We start from the raw sequence: 26362 nt of genomic DNA on the forward strand, positions 1-26362 counted from the left end.
TAGTTTACGTTTTAGTGAAAGTCACATTCATGTTAATGTTTCAAAATGTTAGATAACACCTACAGGTATGTTACAAGGCCTGATCCTATGATTTCTATTACATGCAATTACATTTCAGTGAAACTCCATGTGACAGCATGACACCTGTTCGTAAGTATTTTCAGAACTGTGCACTTTGTAAGTTCCTTAAGATACTAAGTATACAAACAGTGCAGAAGAAAGGGACACCCACCCCCAGTATTTAACGCGTAATAAATTCCTCAATCTCTTGAGCCAGGGAAAATATTTTTTGGAAAATACTGCCAGAGGAGATTTTTCTCTTGCCAACCCTCTTGCATATAAATAATTGCTGTGTAATTAAACCCTAAAACTCATTTGCCAAATAAATAAAACATCACACAGAGATGTTAACTGTAAACTAAAAAAAGTTGGAGCAACAATTTTATAAGCATATTGTCAATAGTGGAGTCTTCTACTTGGCTTTCAGCTCTCCTGGATGCAGTCTGCTACACCGAGCGCACTATTTAACAGAGACCAAAATGAAACCCAGTTCTTTTCCTGTGTCTCAACTAATTTAATTGTTTTCTGTTCTGCAACTTCAGAGATAAATCACTAGCACATAAAAGCATCATGTAATATGGTTTCACACGCTGAGTTTCTATTGACCTATTCAGAATCTCTAATCATCAGAAATGCGCCAACTGTAGCTTAACAACATAGAAAATTCCCCTCCTGACCCCGTTTCTCCCACTGACTGGGACAGAGACTTCAGAAACTAACTGCTAAAGATAAGAAACCCTCTGTGGACCTTGTACAAATTGCACTTTCCCAAAGGCTTATACACAGGCCACATCTGCCAAGACTGTCATGGGGGAACAGCAACAGTTATTTCCTTGGGGCAAAGAGCTTCTTGTTGTTCTCATCTGTTTTGAAATGGCTGCTCCAAAATTCTTTCAACATTCTGGCATTTTCTGCCCCATTATCCTTGTTCTCAAAAGCAAACAAACTGCTCTGACTTAAATTTACATGCACATGCCTTCAGCTTAATGCAGACACTTGGTATAGAGCATTTCCAGTCCAGAAAGTCTGGTATAATCATAATCAAAAGAAACAGATCTGATAAGACAAAGTATTATGCAAGAATTTTTATTAGGCTATGCTACTAGACCCGACTTAGATATATAGTCGTAACTGACAAAAAAAGGTTGAGATAATGTATTTCTTCACGATTTATTTTCAAATAGAAAAATACCACAAATTTAAAAACAGCTCCTCAGGGCAAGTCACAGAAGATAAACCACGCAGATAACTCGGCAGAGAAAAGAAGATAAACCACGCAGATAAATTCTGCATGGAAATAAAAGCATCCAAGATTTTCTGTGAACAGCTCCCCCCCCCCCCCCCCCCCCAAAAAAAAACCAAAAACCCAACCAACCAAAACAAGCCCACCCAAAAAACCCCAACAAATGAACAACCAAACCAAACGCACGCCCCTGCAGTCTGGCATCCAGGGAGCTGCAAAGGCTTCCCATCCCGCGGTGGGCAAGGTGGCCCACTCACTGTCCCGGGGGGGCGCAGCACCCCAGCCACTGCTCAGGGCCACGCGCTGCCAGACAGACACAAGACCATCCACCTGACTTCTAAAATAGGATTTATCATGGCAAAACCCATGGGAATTACAGAGGAGGGCAATGAATACTGTTAGAAAGAGGAAGAGATCCTTCAAAAAACTGAAAAAAATTCAAAATGAAGATGGGAGAAAAAACCTCATAAATTGCCAACAGTTTAAATATAAAATACAGTATGAAAGGCCAAAAAAGTTATGAGATGACTTTTTACAGGCATAAACCCGAACAATAAATCTTTTCTTCAAACACATCAGACAGAGAAAGGCTGCCAAGGAAAGCCTAGGGTCAATTAACGATGACAGTGGAAATGAGAATTCAAGGAAATAAAGGCTGTAATAGAAAACACCATTATTCTACTGCATAAACCTCTGTTAGTTTGATAGTTATACATTTTTCCTGTTGCTACACTCAAAAAAAATCCCATGCAATAGAAACAAGAAAGTTCCAGAAAAGGGTGATAAGCAGGGCTGAAGGTGTGAATGAAGATAAACCTGCCTACAACAGAAAGTTATCAAGTAACATCTTTCTCTTGTAGAAGGAGACAAAAGTGTCTCAGCACAAGCACAGGCCAGAATCAGAATACTGCATGGTAGACTTTATGTGTGCATTTATTTGTTTAAAAATAAGTTAATCTCCTACCCAATATCTAACAGTGAAATTCACTAAAGGTATCAGAAACCTAGAGATACTCAAAATGTGACTGAACAGATTCATGGAAGAAGCCTACCAGCAAGGAAGGCTAAGTGAAAGGGGCCTTCACATTGACATGGCAGGATATTGTGATATCTTGCTATCCATTAACTGCTTTGCTTATAACCACTATTTATGCACTGAGGATACATCTGATGACTTTTCCTACGAGTTCTGTACGACCAATTCACCATCTGTTCAGAACTGTTCAATAAATCGTTGTTTTCATGGTTGTTTTCCACTGTTTCACACTACCTTGGGTTCTTCCATTTTTGCATTGCCGAGTTTCTAGATCTCCTTCCCCTTCTGAGACACAAAAACCCTCCCCCCCGTTTTCCCAACAACTTATGTTATAATATCCATCCTCCAAAAAGTCACTATTCTCTAGGATCTTCTGTGCCAAAATTCGAGCAAACAAACCATCATTGGAAGGGCTCCAAACTACATGTGGAAAAGTGGCAAGTGTCAGACGTCGTTCAATTTCAATTTTCTTTGGTGCAGAAAGGCAACTCAAATAACATGTCCCAGAGCCTGAGGTACCTGTATTGGCGTCTACTTTAAAAAGTATCCACATAAATTGATGCCAGAATGGAAAGGCATACTATTAGGGTAATATACATAATAAAGTGCTTTATTCACATAGATAAATATATGACTATGATACATGTTTTCTGAAAACAATTATGGACAGAAAAAGTAGAAAAAAACCGTCTTCCTCTTCAAAATGAAAATTGTGGTGTTTAGGCTTTACTGTTACCTCTACTTGCTACTGGCTACACCAGCACCATTGATCTTGAACACCAAGAGTGGGCAAGTGGCCCACCCTGCTATTATCTCTTAAGTGCACGGTTCAGCCCACTGGGAACATCTAAAAGCTGAATCTAGCTACTGGGAGACATTCACTGACAACCTCATGTACTTTACGGGTTTATATTAGACACTACTATTGTAGTCTTTGGCTGTTAAGAGATGTACCACCATATCCTGCACACAGAACACTGGCAACATCCCTTCCTCCCTGCAAATCTGTACCCTGAAGTACGGGATGTACTCGTAAGCGTGTCATACAAGGGGTAACATTTCAGACAGTCAGCTTTTTTCCCTTTGCTCTGAAGGAAGCGGCATGGAGAGCCACCTGCGGGGCAGAGAAACTGGTGATTCATCCTCCTGAGAGAGGATGGAAGCAGAAGAGAAAGGATGTGCTGACATAGACTCCAGTATGTGTATCATCTACCTAACTTAATTAACTACTTACATTTTACCAAAGGATATTATTGCTGACTGAAATGAAACTCTGCTCGCATTTGTGTCTGACATATATTTTTGACATCTTTATCTGACAACTTTGCTTATACAAGTATCACCATGATAACTACACTAGTAAGTACTGTGTTAATCTCTACACCTCAAGGAAGAAATATCAAGCATAAAACATAGCTGACACTAATAAAAATGTTTTATGCCATTTTACAACTGCTGCTAAACCTCCAGTTGATGTGGTCTTCAGTTTCTCATAAGCCATCCAGGACTTCGCAGAGAACAAATAAGTACTGGTACATTTAAATTTAACCTATCTTTTCTAGAGAGATTCTGACAGGCATTTAAGAAGAATCCACAGCATGAACAAAAATACATTCCTTTTCAGTTTGAAGATGTACGCCTGACTCCAACTTCCTATCATTGTCTCTGGGCTTTCCCTCTCATCTGTGGTTTCAGTGTCAGGTCACCCTCCTGGGTTAGAATGGGCAGGCATCACACTTCCCTACAAGTGTTCTCCTAGAGCTCTGCCATCTCAGATTCAAGAAAAAAGCCACAAGATATATATGCTGACAGGAATAAAAAATAACCCTGTTTTGTGTGTATGACTCACTTCTGCTGAATATACTGAGAGACAGAGCAACTGAATATGGACAGAAAAGTGTAGGAGAAATTTTAGTGTAAAAAAACCAAACTTGCTTTTCATTAAAATGCTCGTACACAACATAAAATGCGGTACTTACTTCTATTATATTAAAGTGGTGCTCAAATAATTGTATCAGGTTCATAGGCAGCCACACCTTTATTGTCTAGGACTCAAAAATAAAAAGGAGATTTGACCATTTTAAGTTACCTTCAAGGTTCATGCCAGCTTGAAGACATTTCCGATAACGGCATGCTGGACAGTTTTTCCTCCGAATTTTGTCAATAATGCAGTCGTTTCTCCCAGCGCAGAGATAGTTGTGCTGCCCTGTATTCACAAAAACATATAGAATAACTGTATGCTCTACAGAGTAGCAGAAGAAGTCATTCTTTCAGTAACGTTAAGGATCCAAGGACTATATAACACCTTTGCTTACCGCACTTCATCTCTTGCAAAAATAAGATCAGTATCCACATGATTTCATAGAACTATACACAAAACATATTTCTCATGTTTAGACACCAAAGCCAATTAATTTAGGTAAAAATTCTATTTTCTATTTGTAAACATCAGGCAAATTCTATTTTAAAAACTATTTTTCTCTTATATTTATTAAAGCTATCTTCTACGGCACATTTCCAATTTTCCTAGTTTTGTAAGAGATGTAAGTAACATCCATAAAGCCATTTATAAAGTATACATGCAACATTTCCACAGATACACAAGCACAGCTTCTTATCATTTTGAAAGTCGTGAAACCTCCTCCTTGTTTAACACAAAGCCTGAACTGGGCAAACCAAGTTCCCTGACATTTTTATGGATTCACAGATTTGGAGCAAAACTGACCCTAGAAACATGGCAACTTGAACCACATGAATTAAAATAACTTTATTTCTTAGCTGTTAAGTGCAAGGCAACAGAAGAGTAGTGTCTATTCTTAATTATTTGAATTATATGAACACATGTATCAATATAACTTATTTAGAGAAAGGTATTACTGAAAGTTATACCCTTCTCCCAGACAAGGATCAAACAACGTATTTCTTTAGAGGGCAGAAAGCTGCAAGCTAGGCTTTTACACTGTTTTCAAAGTTCTGGTAGTATAATGTTGCGAGAAACAAACATTTTCCACATACTGACTTATTAACAATGGAGTCCAACAATCTTCTCACAGAAAAAGAGCTTGGTTAAGGAATTGGTTTCATGTCAGCTGTGAAAATTACAGGTATGCAGAGTCCATTACTGTGGCTTTATTCAAACTTCACCAGTGAAGCGTTTCAAGTTGATATTCTGAGGAAGCCTTGAAGGTTTTTCTGAATGAACCTCCTCTGCCTTTTCCATCTGAAGAAGAGGAAGCCTTACTGTCCCTTGTATACTCCTGGATTTTAACGTAACTCGGAAAATAAATCCATGATTCATGATTCTGTGTGCCATTAGCATACTAGTATGTATAGAACAAATATACATGCATGCACACATGAAACACAAACTGATGAACATATGTCATCATTGCAATAGAACAGAGCCTACAATTTCTTGTCTCACAAAGATGTTCAATGAGCCCATGGTTTCAGTCTGTACATATGCTTCAGGTGTAGATTTTCCTGAGCTGTTCCATCTTTTTTCCCCCCCAACAGCCTCATCTCCGTGAAGTTGTCATTTGGCTTCTTATATTTACTGTTTACCTATTATTGCTTTTTTTTAGGTGAAACCTGCATTATTTCTCTGTATTACGTTATATTAAAGACTCCTTGTCACATCAACATTCTGTGGAAGAATGAAGGGAAGTTGATGTCACCTTCTGCTTCACCTCTGACTGCTGCCCAGAGGACGTGCCAGTTGTACAGAGGCATGCATTTCAGTTCTTTGCTGCTCAAAACCCAATGATACTTCACAAACAATACATTGGTAAAAACTGGTAGTGAGCAAACAGAAATGTTTCCAAGGGGATTTACGGCAGACGGGCACTTTACAGAGGTTGGACACTCTTCAACATTGCATTGCAGCTCAAGTCGGCGCCTGGGGCTCTGAAGCACTGAGACTGAACCAAGTCTTTGCTCATTTGAGCACACCAGCATATAGAAAGATTAGAAATTGCAGACAAAGGATGCTGGAAGATGAAATTAAAAATGCTGAAGAACAATCTGGATCACAGCAGGAGGCAGAGGTGAAGTGGGGGGAAGGTGTGAGGATCTGAGGCAGGGTGAGGAGGTGGAGGTGGGAGAGTGGCGAAGAAGGAGGTTGGCAGCAGGGTGGAGGTAACACACTAGAGATGAGCGGGGTTGGTTCTCCAAATGGAGAAACTGAACCTCAAGGGCTCTGAAGCACCAAAAATTTCTTCACCGAGGAGGTTGTCAAGAGCTCTAACAGGCTGCTGAGGGGAGCGGTGGAGTTGTCATCCCTGGGGGGATTTAACAGACATGTAGATGCAGTGCTTAGGGACACGGTACAGTGGTGGGCTTGGCAGCACTGGGTTAACAGTTGGACTCTGTGATCTTAAAGGTCATTTCCAACCTAAATGATTCTATTCCAGAAGATGGCTGTGGCCACCCAGGGTTCTCAAAGAAAAGCAGATTTATGTCAAGAACTGTGTTTAAATATACAGTTGCTTTCCCACCTTCATGCTTCCTCCTCTCCTCTAGTTCTGCTCTTTGCTGAAGGAAACACGCTTTATATTGATTTTTTAGATACTAATACTTTCAGTTTCTGTGACTATTTGTATCACAGTACACATGCGTGTAGACAAAGGTACAAGAAAAAAGGTTTCAGGCTGGAAAACCAATGTGCAAAGTCAGCTCAATCTGCATACTAACAGGTGCCTGGCAGCTATTAATAAGAAGGATATTGCAGAAACAGTCTTTTTACATACGCTCCTAGTAAGAAAAATGCCTAAAAGAGAAAAATCAAATCATTTGTTCCTTGAAGTGAATACTAGAACTAACAGATTCTGGAAGAGCTTCTGAAAACATCCACAATACCTCATCAAAAGGATTGAGGTTGGGATAATTTATAGAACAATAAAAATGAAAAGAGAGGTAAACCTTGGGGAAGATACTGCAATTTTTCAGCTACAAGCCTGCTTACATTTTTAACATTAATACAGCTGATGTAGGATGTGGCAAGTTGTATCAGTGATCTAAAGGAATTACTGGGTTGATTTCTTCACGTATCAAAACTTTCGTGATTTGTTTAAGCTTGAGGACAGGCAAAACCATTGCTATGATGTATCTGCAGCTGCCATATAATAATAATTCTGAGAGGCATCCAGTGACCTTTTTTTCATCAAAGGCACAGATGATTATTTGCTTCACATAAAGAGCCTGGCTCTAAATAGGACCATAACTCCACGCAGGACCAGCTGGGAGTCACGCAAAGCCCAAGCAACTCAGCGCTTTGCACTTGAGCTCATGTTGTCTCGTTATACTTCAGAAACAGCTTCAGCTTCCCGCAGATCTGACATCCTTTCCCCTTGCGACTAGCAAAAACTGCGGCAAGAACTTGACTTTCCAATCCCTCTGACAAGCTCTGCATTTCCAGGGAGCTCCCTACTGCATCCAGTGTGCTGGGAATTGGGAGAAAGTGCTTCTTCTGAAAAGACTGAATGGTGGCTGTCAAAGCAGCCTTCCCTCTTCTCCAGTGAAACCCAGCTTGCAAAAACGTTAGCAGAAAATGATAGTCTGATTCACTTCAAAATACCCAGTAAAAGCTGCATAAAGAACGTAGGAGACAGGAAACCCTTCAGGATGTAACTAAAAACGTTGTAATTTTAGAATAGAGGAATCTCTACCCTTTCAGAGACACTGAGAATATACTCTAACTTTTCCACATCTCTCTGCAAAGGGTCAGACATTGAGGTACATCCTAGTTCATGATAAAATGACTACTTATGTAGCCCCAAAATCATAGATTACTTATTCTGCTATACATTCCACAGATTCACATTTAGTGTTCCATCATCTCTATTTTCCAGAATTATTTTCTTCCTGTGATTAGAGAAGAATCTCTACAGTGCAAAACCACACACGTTCCCATTACCTAGTTACCCTTGCAAATAACACATGGGCATGCATGTAATTTAACCAATAATGCTTATAGGAAAAATTGTAAAATGATCATAACCTGCAGGCAACAGATTTATCAAGTTTCATGTACAGCTTTATACGCCAAACAGCTAATTAAACGTAAAGATCACAAACTCCACAAATCTAATGCACAAATATCTGTATATAAATAGGACAAATAAACAGAAACAACAATGAATGAAAAGAAAAGAAACAAAAAGCCAAGACAACAATACATCCTTTTACACTGTGAGTGAATGGGAGCATTTTATAAATGTAAATGGAATCTATGCTTCAGATAATACACCATTATCAATGTTATTTACTATGAAAAGATCAGTGATATAATGGAAGGGATTTTCCAGTAGGATTCTAGCAAAACCATGGGTTCCAGTAAGATCAAATAGACTACTGGATTTGAATGTGGATGATATGTGGATTTTGTATTTTTAAATCTTACCTTCCACAGCTCTTTTGAAGAACACTTTGCAGCTGCCACAAGTAAGAACACCGTAATGACACCCAGAGGCCTCATCAGAGCAAACAAGACAAAGCTTGGGAGGTGGTCCCGTAGTTGCTGAGGTTGTGGATGGAGAAGAGCTTACATCTGATCTCATTCCAGGGCTAAAAAAAAAAAAAAAAAGAAAAAAAAAGAAAAAAAAATGCAGCATAAAAATACTTTTATTTGATATCTATGGGATACTGGCAAACATTCATAACGTTTGTAACTGCAAGAAACTGACTGCAAGAAATGGTTCACTAGACTAAAACAGTTAACTAATTTTGTAAACAGTAAGTAAGTAGAGCCGTATGGATTCTGAAGCCAAGTTTCTTGCACAATTATCCTAGCCTTTAAAACTGACTCTTAAAACACACTCTTATTCTGCATTGTTTTCATTACTGCCACATTTCCTACACACTGCATTGAGTCCTACAAGAGCTTAATTTCCAGTATCACTACAGTTTTTTCTACTGAGATACTACCATGTAAGAAGCTGTGCACACTAAGTCATATATTGATGCATATTCACAGTAATAAATTATCATTTCAGCCCAGCATTTTAGGAAAAGAATATATATTTTAAATTTTTAGGATATGGTTCTCCTATGTAAACATACAGGCCATCTACAAATAAAGGGTTAGTTCTTTAACAACAACAACAAAAAAATTGTTAGAACAATAAACAATTTATTGTAATCACCTTCCAGCTGCTTCTAACCATAAGGGACGAACCAACAGTGGTTGTGCCGAAGTGCAGAGGGTAATCTTATTCAGCACATTTAAACTGTACAGCCCTAACCTGATGGACTACCTGCTGAAGGCTGCCTCGGCACCTCCTGTCACATGGCCCATTTTGCTGAGTTCACTTTCACAAAGTTTAAAACTTTTCAAATGCAATTTATATACTGTATGCTTAACTTAAAAGTCATATTCACAGAAAATTCTGTCCAACTGGGTTCCAGACACTTTCCAGATGAAGCTAGAGAATACCACTTTTTTTTAAAATACTTTGGTGCCTTTACTCCTAAACCCTCCAGAAGATCCACGTTCCCTGGGGTGGGCTTAACCTTTGTAAGTGGGCTAGCTTTTCCTTTCCTAAAGAAAGTCTGATCAGATTTGGTCACACATTTAAAAAAAAAAACCCAAACCAAGAAAACCAAATAAAAAAACCCAAACCACAGTCCTCAAACATTCACAAGAACCTTAAAATTCCAGCCCAAATTAAAGCACTTCAGCACCTGAGAGGCTTTACTTTAGAACAGGTCACCTCCATATGGCCCATCCCCATGAAGCAATCGAAAAATGGCCCGTCTGGCGACTCAGAGGGCTTTTGCTGTTGTGTTTGCTCTTACTGAGAGCTCGATAAGAAAAGCAGCCAAGGAGCAAGAGTCCTACCACTCAAATACAGAGAGATAGAAGTCAAACCAGAATAAACGTGTCAATGAAGTTCACACTTTGACAAATATGGAACCAGAGGTCAGAGAAAAGCAAAAATTACTTGTATTTGGGGGAAAAAAACGCAAGACAGTACAGGCACACAAAGGCCCAAGGTACATGTAGCCCCCCCCCCCCCCCCCCCCCCCGAAAACAGGATCTGATATGAGCTAGGGGAGAAGGTGACCTGTATCTAAAATAGAGCAGAGAGCTGAGCAGAAAAATAAAAAAAACCAGACAAGAACATAGCAACAGCTCAAACATGCTGGAATAGCTGAGGGAAGGTGAAGAGAAGATGACTACCAGAACAAGGGTGGTGGGAAGGCTTCAACAGGAAAGGCTGGAAGCGGGAATGAAGTAGAATGAGTCAACCTTGAGAAAGAAGGGAAGAAAAAAGCCAACCCAGGAAAGAACGTTTCTTTGCAGAAATTGGAAAAGAACTGAAATCCATCACATTGCTCCTTTGTGTTCAGAAAATATTGGTGAAGTGCTGCAACACTTCTACTCTATGACTCTACCAAGTGGCTGACAGCTATCATTAGCTAGTCTGTCAGCTAAAGTGGCAGTTACCAATAGACTGTAATCCTGTTCATGATCCTTGTGATGGCTTTTGTATGTTTTCTAATTAAATGATCTTCCTTTAAAGAGCAGAAAGCTATAATAAAATACTAAGTTTGCACAATGCAGCACTCAATATCCAAGTAATGGCAGAATGTAATTCAACTCAGTTACTTTATGTCATGTCCTTAAGAACATACATCCTTAATTACACATTCATCCTAATTTCTACAAAGCACGTCTGTGTCCCTCGGTGCAGCAGTGCTCTAGGAACAAATACCATAAAGCTGGAAGCTGGCCTTTGCATGGCCCCATCTCCTCTGATGAGGAAATCAGCTGATGGAAGCCAATGGCTACGGGTCTGAAGGAAAAGAAACCTTACAGTTAAGGAAGCTGAGGATTCGTATCTACTTCTGCCTTTTACCACAAAGCTGAGCATGATGGTGTTTGCTTAATACAAACCAGGCTTTTCAGAAATCCTGCCTTCTCAACACACAGCTTGAGATGCAGCACATGCTTTGAAGAAAAGCACGCTACGACCCCAAGCCAACGTCTGCTTGGAGTTGCGGGATGCCCAGCGCCTCTGGCTGAAGACACCCTTCCCCTGCCACACAATGGGAGCTGCTGCAGATGTTCAATACCGACCATGCAAGCATTGCACATTTTGGGTGCTCTGCCTCTTCCAGCAGATCTCAGCTTTACTCTGTATGCAGAGGCAAGGTCTCCATGCCCTCTGGTAGCCCTTGGAGGTGCAGAGCACACCCCCAGGGCGGCCAGAGCGCACCACCGGGCACCCCAGCCTGCTGTGCGATGCACGCTGCCGCGGGCACGGGGCTACAGCACCCACGGCTCCTTGGCAGCTCCACTCAGAGTTCGATGGAATCCAGGGACGAGAGGGCATTCTCAGGCTTGAGAAACTGTACTTGGTTCTTTGCTCCCTCACAGCTTTCCTGTCTAATTAAGACAAATAATTTTGACTACAAAGCTTTGCTTCCTTTCAGGCAATACATATATTACTTTCTTCCATTGTTTGTTGCAGCATTCCCCCACTGCCCCCAGCTTACTGATTCATTTGGAAAAAGGAATTAAAATTTTAGTGTCACATGCAATACAAAATTTAAAAAAAATATAAAATCAACACCTCACAACCAAACAACCCCCCCTGTTAAAACCAGTAATCTCTGGCCAGTCAAAAGCAACTGTAAGTTGCCTCATTTTCCCCAAAGTTTTAGGTGCAGTAGCTCCTTTTCTTGTACTAAAAATCTCAGTGTAAACATTGAAATACAGGCCGGGAGCCTATGATTTTAAATAAGGAATACATAAATTGAGCATACCATTAAAAAGATTAGAACCAGAAAAAGATGGAAACATCTTTCTATGCATAGTTTTGAAGACAGCCAATTTAGATACAAAAATTAAATTCTTTATACCTTATCACTTTCTGACAAAAGCATTTTTAAGGAAGCATTCATTAACTGTCATAGAAACTATGGCAGTGCCAAACATATTCTACTGAAACTTTTCAATCACCTTTAATTTTTAAACAGGGCTCATTTTCTGCACCAGTGCCATAGAAAGTGAAATATGAGAAAGAAAACAGATGATATGACTTACAAAACTAAAAATAAATTATTACATCGATTGATAAAGCAGCAGTCAGCAATCTAATCTGGGCTTCTAGCGTATCTTTTCAGGCCTGGCTATATCAGATAAGGCCAATATTTACTAACTGTATGGAGAGCTGCCAGACACTGACAGTCCCCTGGTTGTGTACAACACAATTTTGCCTCCCTGAAACATCGAGAACAGGAGGGATTGTAGCACATAGGGGCTCCTGCAAGAGCTACAACAACCTAGCTGGAGGTTTAATAAAAATATTTTACCTATAAAGTTACACATAGTAAGACAAACAACCACTTCCTAAGGAAGAGGTAAGGGAGGGAAATTACACTCTGAGATAATATAATAATAAAAAAGTTACCCTTCAGTTATTTGCAGAAATGTTTTTAAACTCAACAAAAACCTAATCAGCTATGATACTTACCTAAATAAAAGTCAAGAAGCATAGATGAGAGAAGAAAAAAAATTCCAAATTTTAAGGGTTCTGAATCTGTAAAACTTTAATTAAATTCTATTTTGGGAGACAAGGTGTTATTTGTTTAAGGGTGCTAAGCTCAATTCTAGTTTGTATATAAATAGTTTCTGAAAGTACACGAATTTTTTCTGTTTCAAAGACACATTTATTGTTCCCAGTCAAGGAAATGTATGGGGGCAAAATGGAAAGACTTAAAAGAAAAGAAGATGCAGCCACAGTAATGTTCTGTATAGAAGCCAATTTGTTTAACCAAAGCCATTTCTGTGTTAATCATTTACCAGAGACTTTCAAACCAGGCTCAAGGTTCAAACTTGAAAGTCGGGTATGGTGACTATGGTGGTGGGAAGCTTTCCTTTCTTGGGGTCCCCGTCCACTGCGGGTCACGCCACCCTTCTGCCGAGGCTGGCAGCCAGGGCCCAGGGGGACGCGCACCGGGGAGGGGTGGGTGAGGCTGTTACAGCTGGGATATCAGATACAGATGGCCATCAAACTCACAGCTCTCCAGACAGCTATCAACATCTGAGCAGAAAGATGTGGCAGAGAAAGTTACTCGCTCCTCTGAAGAAACCTTCCTCCAGTGTAGTTGTTCAGTACTGAAGAAAACATTTGCTTTTTCCTTTCTTCTTTCTTTGTTGTGAAGAGCATAAAACCTCCCCAACACAGAACTCCCACATGCTGAACCTAGTAACACTATCATATTATTTTAAAAATATACTACTTTCCAGTTACTTTACATTATTAAATGAGAAAAACTCCTAGTGTGATAATGAAGAGAGGAACACTGTCAGTAACTACAACTACTAGTCACTTACAGTCTACAACTTGCAACTCTACCAGCACGTGAAAGCTTAGAACAATCAGCCTTGATCACATTTTGTCTGAACAGTGGCCAGCCCTAACACAGTTCTCTTGAAGGGTAAATTCTTTTAAAACACATGAATTTAATTAGCACCAATAGCAAGTAACACACGTGCAGTGAGAACTCTGTTAGCAGTTTAAAAGCTAACTGCATTTAAGGAAAACAGCTGCAAGCTGCACAACAGGAGAAACAGCATCTCAGGAAACCTGTGGGGCTGCCAGACAAAGCAGCAGCTGTCAGCTTAGTAATTTTCACCTTTAAAAAAAAAGGGGGGGGGGGGGATCTACCCTGAAGAAAAGTTCAGGGTAAACACATAATACAAGTTGGTTTTTTTCATATGTACAGATAGCTATGGTATTCCCTGGTGCTACTGCAAATTACAGAAACAGAACACTTGCAACTGGCTCCTGAAAACCTGCAAGAAAATGCTATTCATGTCCAGCTGCCAACTCCAAGGAAAGAACTGGATGCAGTACATCTAGGGTGGGAAGGAACAGCTCAGAATTTCACCTCATTTATTATGACTAGTCTTTTAATAAGACTATTCATTTTGCTCCTACTTCAAATCTAATGCTTCAAACATTCACTCGTGATATGCCCAGACCACAAAATACTGCACACTGTAAGTCCTGGTCCTCCAGTATGTCTCATTAGTATTGAACTAACATAGTCTTAAAAGTGAGTTAGTTGTGATACTACTTAGATAACAGTAAAGAAATGATTTTTAATGTCACTGCCATCTGGGCCTCATTCTGATCTTCTAGCAATGAGAACAATGTAAACACTCAGCTGCGTACACTAACTGATTGTATTTTTACAGTTGCTTACTTCTTTATTAACTGGAGAAACTGCTAGGTATGTTTTATACCCTCTTAAACACGAAAATAGTTTTCAGTTCAGGCAGGAAAAAAAAATTAAAACAAGGCTATTGACACTATACTTGTCATTACAATATTAAAATAAAATTTAAAAAAATGCCAATTGAAAATAACTTCAAATATGCATTTTGCTGAGAACCTAAACCACTGGTCACGATGGTCTCCTCTGTCTCTTGTAAGGCACTTGCTTATGCTTGAAGAGACCGAAGGCTGCTCAGAACTGAGGTTTTCCTGCCGGGCTGCCTGCAGCCCCTGGTCTGGCCGGCTGCCACCCGGGCTGCTGTCAGCGGCACTGAGCGCACGCCGGTCTTGCCGAAGTCAAAGGTGTCTCGGGGGGCACACTCAAACATTCCTGCTGACCCACATCTGACCCCATCCATTTGACCCACAAACCGAACAAAGCAGCCCTCCAAATAACTCCTATACAGAACCTACCTATTCTGAAGTTTCCTTTCCTGTTTTGTATTTAAAACAGAGAACTGAATCGCTTTAGTAAACGTGCTGTTCTTGATTACAAGCATGTCCCCAGTGAAGAAATAATAAATTAAAAGATCTACTACGGATTACATTATTTAGCCAAAGCCAGCAAGTCAAAGCACCCAGTATTACTGTACTCAGAGGGGCTATAAGCCCCCTCGAGGGCCAAGATGATTAACACCATTTCCTTTACCACACGCTCAGATAAATACTCTGCCATGACTTGATAAACCAGGAAACCAGGTTTTGAACTAATGGTCTAGTTTTCTGCACATGCCTGTAACACAATCAAGATAACACCAACACGAGGAAAGTGTCACCTAGAAAGGCCACGGCCTAATTTGCTTCATTGCTGGATACAGAGTGCGTGGCAGAGTAACACATTTTAGTATCAGATTAGCAGGTACCATCGTGCCTTCTCCTGGCGCTGTCTCCACATCAGGATACATGCTATCGCTAATTTACAACGGAGTACTAGCATTCTAATTCACTGAAAAAATTAAGGGAAAATTAAAATTTGAAATTCCTAAAGCAGCAAAGTCTCATAATTAGTCTCTCTATCTGGAGAACACCACACATTTTACCATCCCTTCAGTACAACTAAAGCGGACTGTAGGATTCATTGTTTTGTGGTCACCTCAAACACCATAAATGTTTTTGCTTGTGTTTCCAACAACTTAGGTACATTATAATAAGGACATTGATCAAAGTATCCGGACTGAGTGCAGAACAAAGAAGTTACTTCAGTTCACACCAATAAAAGGATTTACATACATCCGTTATAAAGTATTTTCTGTATAAAAATACATTTAGTATTGGCAAACAAAATAAATTGGGATGAACAACTTTCTGAAGTATTGCTGTACTGAGCCAGTCAAACCGTGTGCTGGTGAGGTTCTGATCCCCGTACAGTCCCAAGGTCTTAAGAAGAACCTGAATTGGAAACCTAAGCCCTATTCTCCATAAGTATATGGAGAAATAATATTCAATAATAACCCCAGTATACACAAGGTTTAAATGTACAGGAAACACTGGCCCTTCCCTGGCTGCTCCAGGTGCAGCCCTCCAGCCCCGAGCTCCACTGGGAAGCGGGCAGCATGGCAGGTGGCTGGCGGGGAAGGGGCACCCCCCCCCCTCCCGCCGACACAGGGGCGTTGTACACCCCCATGCGCTCGCTGGCGGTCTGCGCCTCTGGAGCAGTAAGCACTTGTTCAGCAGAGCTTCAGTGGCAAACACATGCTGTTGAGAACAGGCTTCCTGGGGAGCTCGCGCTTCACTCCCGTTAAGCAGAGGCAGCAGGGACTATCATTTGAAGCACTGTTGTTTCATTTCTCATAAATTATACTCTATTAAGTAAAAATAAACCCTGAGAGCTCAGGCAAATACCAGTAGCATGTTAACAGAATGGTAATTTGCAATAGTGCAAGGGAAGTAAAAGCCACCATCTTAAACAGCACAGGTTCCCTATGGGCATCGGGCCCTTTCACCTCTCTCTCAAAGCCTGCACCATGTTTATCCCCAAACCTGGGGACGAGTGTCCTACTACAGGTGCCTCAGCACTTGCTTTAATAACATGCCAGCGCCTGGCGGGCTCAGAGGAGCCTCCAGCAGCTCCAGAGCCACAGCCCCCAAAGACACCCCTTCTCCCCGCTCTGAAATGGCGTCTGCTACCATTTTAGAGCTCACACAGGAGTGAGAAAGAAGCACTAATGCAAGTGAGCGATGCAACTTTTTTTTCCCCTTTTGGATACTCTCCAGAACGTAAAGGTTTCAAGGGCACAGGCAAGGCTTTCTTGGAATGGATAAATGGTAATTGATGTTGCAGCTGCAACCTTAGCTAGGGCTCTTGGGACTTCAAATGTACTACAGCCCTAAAGTATTTATGACCAGAATATGATAATTAAATTATATGTTCTAAACTTTTACATTTATTACAGTGCTCCAGTAAAGCAGCCAAAAAGTCATACCTTCAAGGGTAGGACTTAATTTCTGTATGAATCAGTTTATGTATATTTTCCAAAGGGGGGTGGGGTGGGTGTGTGGGTTGGAGTTTTTTGGATTTTTTTTTTTTTAATTTTACTGTGCATCCTTGCTTCCTTAAATAAAGATAGCAAAAAAAACCCCAACCACCAACAAAACCACCACCAAAAGCCAAAAAGACAGAAGCCAGTACTTTTATACCTCAATAGAAAAAAAAATAAATCATCCTGGGCCATCCTAATTCTTTATGCTTTGCTGGATAAGAAAATATGCATTTCATCTACATATATTTACAGACAGGTTGTGGATTATCTGAAAACTTGACTTTCAAGAACTCAAGTCTTGCAGATACATCCCACTTTACATGCATACGTACGCACTCTGCGTTTACAAACCAAGTAGCAAGAAGGTGTTTCTGCAAGGACAGACACTAATTAGAAAGGCTGCAAGACTAAGATGAACTCAAAGCTCAAAAATCTAATGAGAATTAGATTGATAATTTTATTTTATTTTATTTTATTCATTTTAAGCACAACACACGAAACGTTCCTAGGCCATTCAACCTCTGAATGCAGCAAGCACTGCTTCCAATCCCAGCAGCCACAGAGGTATGTTTTACCTGTGTGACACCTTCTTGGAAGCAGTTTCTTAGTTTCCTGAACCCTTCAAAATAATCAAGAGCCAACGCACCCATCAAAAATCTATTATCTTACCACAGGTCCTTTAACATATTAATTTCATTTGCTACCACACTGAATTCAACAAGACAGCAGAACTTCTGCACAGAGACATTCTGTTGTTACTAGAACAGACCCATGAGCTTACATCAGTCTCAGAATTTCAGCTTACCCTATATAGTCAGCATATATCAGAAAAGTATTTCACTCCTTAGCACAGCACCCTTAACGCTGTACCAGAGGAACTGAACTTATAATATTAAACACGATTTGTTCCATTAATGACCTCAGTGTGAGCTATGTACATTACTCTGGTTGTCTTAATGTGAATGCTTGTGTCAATCACAGGACAGCAGCTGCAGGCTGCCAAAATGATGTTGGTAGGAAAGAAGGCAAGAGACATCTGGAAAGCTCACTCTAACGTACATGGAAAAATATTAATGGTACTGTAGAAATGCAGTAAAAGATTAAACTAAACTGCAATGGTCACAGAACAGGTGTTTTAAAAGCTGCAGGATAATCCTTGCATAGTCAAATTGAGTCATAAAACTATAAATAAATTTAGACTGGTAATCAGAAAGTTAATTTCTGCTATTCTGAATAAAAATAAAAGATCAAGACTCTTCTGCTGCCACTGTAACCCTGTAACAGTCATCTGGACATTGATTTTTATGAATGCGTACATACAGACTTGAATTCAACACAGTTTCTGCTTTTATCAGCACTGCATCATTATATTCTGCTTTGCCAAAAAAAGTAACGGTTAAAAGAAATATAAATCAATAAACACAGATAAGAAAGCAGAAATAAAACCTTAGCTCTGAGGAGGAAGAGGAGGAAGAAGAAGAGAGAAAGATGGAAACAGGGCAAGAGAAGCAGAATGGAATGTTTCTTCCTTAATTCTTTCCACAGACCTTCAAGGAAACTCGGTTTAAAAGTGGAACTGATACTAAAAGTCAAGATGGTAAATTCTTCAGTGCACAAACTCCATTTCTTTGTCGGTCAGTATGATGCCTTGCACTATGTATTTCACCCCTGGCATAGGCTTTCCACACTTTTTGTCAATGAAAATAATACTTTCACATGCAGAGTATTTTATTATGGAATATTAACCAAGTGTTGCATTCTGGGCTCTGCTTCAGTGGAAATATATAGAGAAGAGGGATGGGGATGCGTGCCAATTTTAGGTTTTGGCCTCAGTCCATTAGTTGCGGAGCCAGGATGACTTGGTTGACTGTTAAGTCATAGGTTGGTTCAATTGACATTATTTTACATTTGACTAGTTATTGTTCTTCAAACTTTGAACAGGAGTCCAGAAGCTAAAAGAACTCCAGTGAACCAAAAAGGGGCCAAAGCAGAGTTTAAATGAGATTCTTAAGCAAGAAAAACACTCTCCTTCAATGACATCTACTTCAGCAGAGACAGCTAAAAAACCAAAACCTACCTCATAGTTTAAAAAGTCTGTTACATTATCAAATACCTGTAAAACACAATATTAACTTCAAAATTAAAGTTGAAATTGAAGTTCTGAGATATCCTCCTCCTCTCCCCATTCCTGGAAAGGTGGGAAGGAGAAGCAAACCTTTTCCCCTCCAAAATAAATAAAACAATGAATGAGTACTGTATTTTTAACGTATGTAACAGTAATATATTCCTGAAATGTCAGATTGTCAATGTGCATGCCGTTAACTCACCAACCAATACTCAATCTAAAACTGAAAATCAAAAAAATCAAAACCCAAAAGTTACTGTTTTCAATACTGAAGGTAGACTTCTATTCTGGGTAAGAGAAGTCCATAAATACTATTGTTTTACAAGCATGAAAACCAAACAAAAACATAAAAACATCCTATCTTGGGTACTTTCCTGGAAAACAAAAATACTTCTGATGATTCTGAGATCTTAGTCACCGAGGAGGATGACTGCAAGATGTTCTTCTCAGTGTTAAAGGCCAGAACTGAGGTTTGGCACCAACTTAGTATAAAGAATTGTGTAAGGTACTACCTCTGATGCATGTGGATTATGTTCCCCACTTAGTCATGAGCAATAAATTCACTTGAAAGGGTAAATACTCTTTTTTACCACTTTTGAGAGAGAACAGTAATTATTGCAGGAAATAAAAGAAGCAAATTCAAAATTCTGGGTGACTTAAAAATCAGAAAGGTGCTGAAGGATGAAACACCGTGATGGCATGCTACTAAGTTCCACAAGTGAAAGGCAAAGACTTCCCATTCTGAACACTACCCAAAGGTTTTCTTTCATGCTTTACATTTAGTTTTTGATACATTTATCCTTCATATCCAGACCTTTGTGTGTACACAACAGCTTAAAACCTAGCAAACCTGTCTAAAAGGTATCACAAAAAGTCTTACAAACCCTTTTAATGTGCCCTTAAAAACACAATTTCATGTCAGCTGGCATCTGACACATTCAATGCAAAGAACATACATGAAACCACTCTTCCCCACACATGAATAGGAAAAGAAGCATGCAATATGCTTGTTTATTGACACAAAATCAGTCATCTAGACTTGAGCAGTATTTTCAGGACAAGCAACAAGTAGTACCATAGACCTGTAAGATGTGTATAGATATTGTATGTAATTTTCATGGCACTTTTAAGTCAACTTTAGTGAATTATCTAGTAGAGTGCAATCATTACTTTTTTTCAACACTGTAAAGCTGTTACAGCTAAAATTTCTGCTATAGCATGCATATGCAGTAGGTTATTATCTGCTTTTATTTCCACTTGGCATCCATGTCACACACAAGACTATCATGATGTTTCATCACATCCCTCCTCTTGCATACTGCCAGACTTTACAAGCATTTCTTGGTTTTTTTTCCTTCCATGATACTTTTAGGTCTTGCCTTCTTTCTCTCTCCTGGATTTCTCATATTATTTTATCCACTTTCCTCTGTCCTCTTCCTCTACCCCTCCCCATCAGATGAAGGAAGCTCTATTCCTTCCTTGCTGAACCTCACAGTTTCCTGACCACATTGTTCATCTCTGCCTCTTTGTATATTTTCTCTTCCTGAGCAGCACTGGGAACCCCTCCCAGATTAAACTCCATCTGTAAACTTCATTAACAGGCTGTTTACCTCTCTCACACAATTATCACGAAGGTGAATAGTCCTAGGTGATAATCCCAGAGTCTGTACACAACCTAACCCCACACCATCTCTTTTCTCTGAGAGCATCTTGGGTAGCTTAAGGACTGCTCTGCACATTGTCCAAGTTTGAAACAGTGGAAACTCCCAACATTTTTTCAGAGAAGTATTAAAAACTTTCCTGGTAGGAAACTATGTTTTCTTTTCCTGAATTTCAGTGTTCATTACAACTAGATGCACTCTTTTAAAGGTCCTGATAGTCATTACAAATCTTTTACAACCCATCAGTATCTATCATTATCTTTCAATATCTTTCACTAGCAATTTGGTCACTCAGATTTGCTAGCAGAATAGGTCATGATATCTCAAACACAAAAACATTAATGACTGTCATCATTAAAATATTTCCTTAATGTAGCATATACACTGGATCCAAGTTTTTAAGTCACTCCTGTTTAGTTTACAAAGCCTGTTATAGTGACAGAGCTGCTGTAGCATTCCTTATGGAAAAATGGAAAGCTATTCACTACTGAACCATGTTATAAGACAGAATTCACTGTACGATGATTGCAGAAGATGCTAGAGATCATTCTACTCATGACCTGAAAAAAACAGGTCTTTAATTCAACTTGTAAAGATCATATATTAGCCACTAGGTCCTTAGTTCCTTACCGAAGCATAATTATAAATGTTAGTCATAAAACACGTATTTTCATCGTTTCTTGTATTTTTCATGAAAGCGGACAATATAAAAGTACTGCTTTCTGAGCTGCAGCTAGGAAGGGGTTCAAAGCACAGAAGGTGCTATAAGAACCTGGGAAGAGCACACAGAAGACTAAAATCTGGCAAAGCCAAAGACACAGGATAGGGAGGAAAAAAAAGGTTTATCAGTAAATTCCTTTAAACATTTCTGTGCCTGTCAGGTAACAGTCAATCGATCCATCCTACCTTTTAAAGATATTTACATAAAGCAAAGGTGGGGGAGGGGGGGAGATTAATTTCCATCAGACATTATCAAGAAGACCACACTGCAGTACAACTTTCATTTACCTGACTCCTAGCTTAATAATCAACTTTTTCAGTAGCAAGTACTACAGAAACAAAACAAACCAGCACTCAAACTCCCATGGTGCAGACCCCACAGAAGTGCAGAGTCTCACACATGCAGGAACAAGCTTCTTACTCCACATGACTTACTGCTATAGCTTTAGACAGCTGAGCACACCTCCTAAGACAAAGCCAATGGAGACACAAACATCTCCTGCTCCGATGGACACTCCGGCAGTAGGCAGTGCTCTCCAAGTACACACTGATGCCCTGTGCCTAGGTATGCTAAAGAGATGCATCAAGACCCTTGTGCAATGATCAAGAGAGTACCTGTACCTCTTGCTGCTCCTCAGCTTCAGTTGTCTGAGTCTGGCTTTGGTTTGCAAGTCCATAACGTAAACATACAGACTTTAACAGAAAAGGAATGCTGATTCAGAAGGTCTTAATTTTTCAAATAAAAAGCAAATTATGGTGCTTTTCTTTTATATAAAGACAACATTCTGGGTTTAAATAAGCATTTCTTGTATTGCAGTAACAGTAACTTGTACTGTTACCACATCTTCAAGCAAGATGATCAAATGGTTCAGCAAACTTCAATGCTGCATGAAATTCTTTCTCATATGAAAGCTTTTTTACCCTTATAAAGCTTTCCTCAGATTCATGGAGCTTCAGATAAATTAATTCTACAATAAAACATATTTATGAAACAGGAAAGTGGTTAACTTTTGCTTATTTTTAACAGAGGTGGAGACCAAAGCAGCACATAAGCTTCTAGACATGTCAACAAAAACAGGGTTCCAAAACTAAAGGGCAGCCAGGATCAGCCTGGTTCCTCCCTCCAGAGCACCGTGCGCTCTCAATCCAGATTCTGGGTAGCTCCTGATAACAGGTAATTACCACAGGACTATTGTTAAAGTGAAATAAGTAACTGTACGATCAAAGACTTGCATTATTTCCAGTTTATACTAAAAATTATTGGACTATATTGTCTTTGAAGTAACGACCAAGCCCAACATTTCTGTTATGTCACTTACATGTTTCATCGGAGAAACATTAAACAAAGGTCAAATTGACAAACAAGAAAGTTTGGTAACAGGAACAAACTGAACATTGATTGCACACTTAACTCTTTGTTTCAATAAGCTCACCCTAAAGCCTGTGGCTAAACCCATGTTTAAAAAAGGATTAACTTTGCATCAGTTAATGATTGCACATGCAGTACCAGTGTCATTATACAATGACGTGTAAATTGTGAATCTCTGCTATGCTAGCTAGCCCTTCCAGGAGAAAAGGAGCCTTTGTTTTTAATGGAGTCAGCTCTCAGCACACACAGTGTTTTCAGTTTTCACCTTGCCTAGGGAAGTTTCCTCAATCTAATATACTCATGACATTATAATAATGAGATCTAGCTGAGAGAGACAAATGAGGTTTCAGAAGTTAAAGTAATATCAGAATCACACAGAATGGATACAGTCTTAACGCTTCACATCAACATATAAAGCACCGACACAGAAAATGAAAAATAAAACCAAGACCTAACACATCCCAAGAATAAAATTTTTTTTTAAAAAAATTAAAATTAGGGTCAGACATATGGTCCAAATTAATTTCACCTAACTTCAGGAATCAAAGGAGGTACTAATTTTGAAAACATCACTACAATGAACACTTACCTAGTCAATACAGAGGCACACTTAACAGAAAAGAATAATTCAAGTGTCTCTCCCCTTGACCACCTAATGTAGAAAACTGAACTCTGGATAATTATGCTCTTAGAGATTTCAGCACACCTACATTTAGATGAGATTAACCAAGGCCTGAATATAAATTATACTCAAATTTATATGAAGAAATTGCTTTCTTAAGTTTCGTATTTTCTTATTTCTGATGCTGAATGCATAATTATTATATATAGTTTTTCCTACCCATTATATAGATTTTCCTGTTAACCCCTGTTCTGTTGTTCAAGACATAAGAATTTACTCTCCAAGGTGTTGAGCTACTATCACTTCCTAGTGGCTTCTAAAGCTATAGATGCCGAGGACTCCCTAGTTCCAGAAGATAAGAAAAGCAAGCACCATGAGAAATCTAATAACTGTCTCTAACTGATAACACCGAAACAACAAAACCACCAACTCCCATTACTTATGCTACTTCTCTATATTTTGGAAGCTGTGGTGTTTCAAAAAGTTTGGATCAGTCACAACTTCAACCATTAAACCACTGCAACAATCATTAAAGAAATAACAAATAGAGCCAAAGGTCCGCAGTTTTTCATCTTGGTTGTAAATGGCTTGAGTGAGGCCAAGAACTGGAGATAAGCAGGCCAGCCTTTTCAAGGAGGGAATGATAAGCGTTTCCCTGTATTGCTTATTCTTGCAATTTTCATCACAACTCTTGCACCATCTGGCACTTTTCCTTTAGTTCTGCTTAAGGGCTTACAATTATGAGAATCTCCTTTCTCAGAAAAATCTGTACTGAGCTGAAAATGTAGGCACTGAAGGGTTAAAAACAGCAAAGCAGCATGTCCACTTGAGTATTTTTCAGCATCTCATGATTAACTTGAGCCTCAAACCATGGCACTGGTAGTGTTTTTAGGCTTTAAAAGAAAAACCTGAAATATTTTAAGGATTTCAATAAGGAGGAAACACATTCCATGGCTCACTACTAACACCATACAAGAAATTCCAGCTCCAGACTGACAGAGCATGCTGGTAATGGACCGCAAGCAGTTAAAAACCAGACTTGAGGCATGTACGTGTGGCTGTGTACGTGTGCACACACCCTAGATATACGTGCAGGTATTTTCCAAACTCTGTGTTATGGGAATATAATGCATGCAGATGCTTGAAGTCCTACAGAGACTCCGCACTGCAGAGCCTGGCAGAGGGCTAATTATGGCCTCAACTGCATCCAGTAATGTGTGTGCTCATCTTTAGCTTTCTTCCCCTAACACCTCTAAGGAACTGGAATAAACTGATCTTTACTGCTCTCCCAGTGCAGCACCAACAGCTTCCCTACCCTAGCCGACAGTCACCCGAGAGCACTTTGAAGTCAGAAAGAATGGAATTCATTCCTTTCAGACCGACTTTTTCTGTTCAGTGTTCTTTAATAAAGCTACCAAGCAAAAAGCATAGTTTTATAAATATTACAGGGACCGTCATTTACAGAAACCAAGGCCTTGAAAAGACCAGAGAAACCACTTGGTAAAACCTTAACTTGATCATGGAGACGGGAAATAGATTGGATACACCTTAAACTGTTAAAATGGAAAATTAATAATAAAGAAATCCATTCAAGATACTTGGAAACAGTTTCTACTAAGTATTATTGCTTTCAAAAGCAGCCCTTAAATTCAGTCCTGAATTACAGTATGAAAAGAAAGTTTTCTCACACAAGTTTAAAGGTGACCTTCCTCATACCTGTCTTGCATAAAATAAGCATTTTACTTCGCTTTTAATTGAGGTAACTGGAAAAGGCAGCTCCTATAGGGAGTTCTTCACTTTTCTGAAAATCTCCACTATTTTGATTTTTCAAGATACAGAATGTTGGGTCTCTTCCTTATACTTTCTACAAACTTGCACGAGACTCAGAAAACACATTCCATTTGTTAGTATCCAGAAATTCACTTCCTCACCATTGTCACCGCAAACAAGCACAACCGCCTGTGTTTGTAGTCAGCTCTGGTACTCCAAGGCAAAACCTACCCAGGAGTTGCCAGAAGTGCAAGTGCTATTACCAAACAGCATTACTTGGATGAAGATAGTCTTTTTTTTTTTTTTTCCCCCAAACAGACACACATCTACGCAGATCACAGAAAAGAGATAAAATTAAGAAGGAAATAGGGTTCTATAGAATAAGTAAGTAAATTAACCACAAGAATACTTGCATTGCTGTTTCAATTTATGGCCAAGGCATCCTCTGATTTCTTTTTGACCTCAAACTAAAGGCCAAGAAGAGTGATTATATCTTAAGACTGCTGTTTAAGGAACAGTTACTGTAAAATCCCCTGTAAAAGCAGATTCACTTTAACATCCAAACAGCCATGACTCCTTGGTATACATAATGTTGGCTGAGAGGATGCCATCAAAGTGACCTGCCCATACATTTATCTCACACTGAAGAATCCATGAGCCAGAATGAATAATACACACACCGTGTTGGTGCCTTTGAAAATATCATTCTCTGTGCAAAGGAGGAAGTCACAACCATAAGCCTCAATCCACGTGCTGAAGCTCTCCTAGCATAAAATATTTTGTTTTCGAATATGTGAACATATTTTGAGGGGTGGGGGGAGAAGAAGAGGACATGGAAAAGGAAGCAAGTTTCCTGGCATATCTTTAGCATAATTACACGGGCAAAAAGATCAATTACAGGCATTCATTCAGCCCAATCATTCTCCAGCTCACAGCATAGAGACATTTAACTTAACATTCCAGAAATTAGATCACGCAAACATTGGAAG

The 26362-nt window shown here is 39.4% G+C and overlaps 1 protein-coding gene across 4 annotated transcripts in view; it reads right to left on the reverse strand.

The window, feature by feature from the left end:
* The window catches only part of NR3C1 (nuclear receptor subfamily 3 group C member 1), a 229927-nt gene that overhangs the window by 18543 nt on the left and 185022 nt on the right, over positions 1 to 26362 (reverse strand). For all 4 annotated transcript variants that reach the window (XM_040604260.1, XM_040604259.1, XM_040604257.1 and 1 more), the window contains 2 exons: positions 8740 to 8903; positions 4429 to 4545 (listed from right to left, as the gene is read on the reverse strand). In XM_040604260.1, the coding sequence (XP_040460194.1) occupies positions 4429 to 4545; positions 8740 to 8903 (281 nt within the window). The remainder of the gene's footprint in view (positions 1 to 4428; positions 4546 to 8739; positions 8904 to 26362) is intronic.

This window comes from Falco naumanni, chromosome 8, assembly GCF_017639655.2.
Source record: "Falco naumanni isolate bFalNau1 chromosome 8, bFalNau1.pat, whole genome shotgun sequence".
Lineage (NCBI taxonomy): Eukaryota > Metazoa > Chordata > Aves > Falconiformes > Falconidae > Falco > Falco naumanni.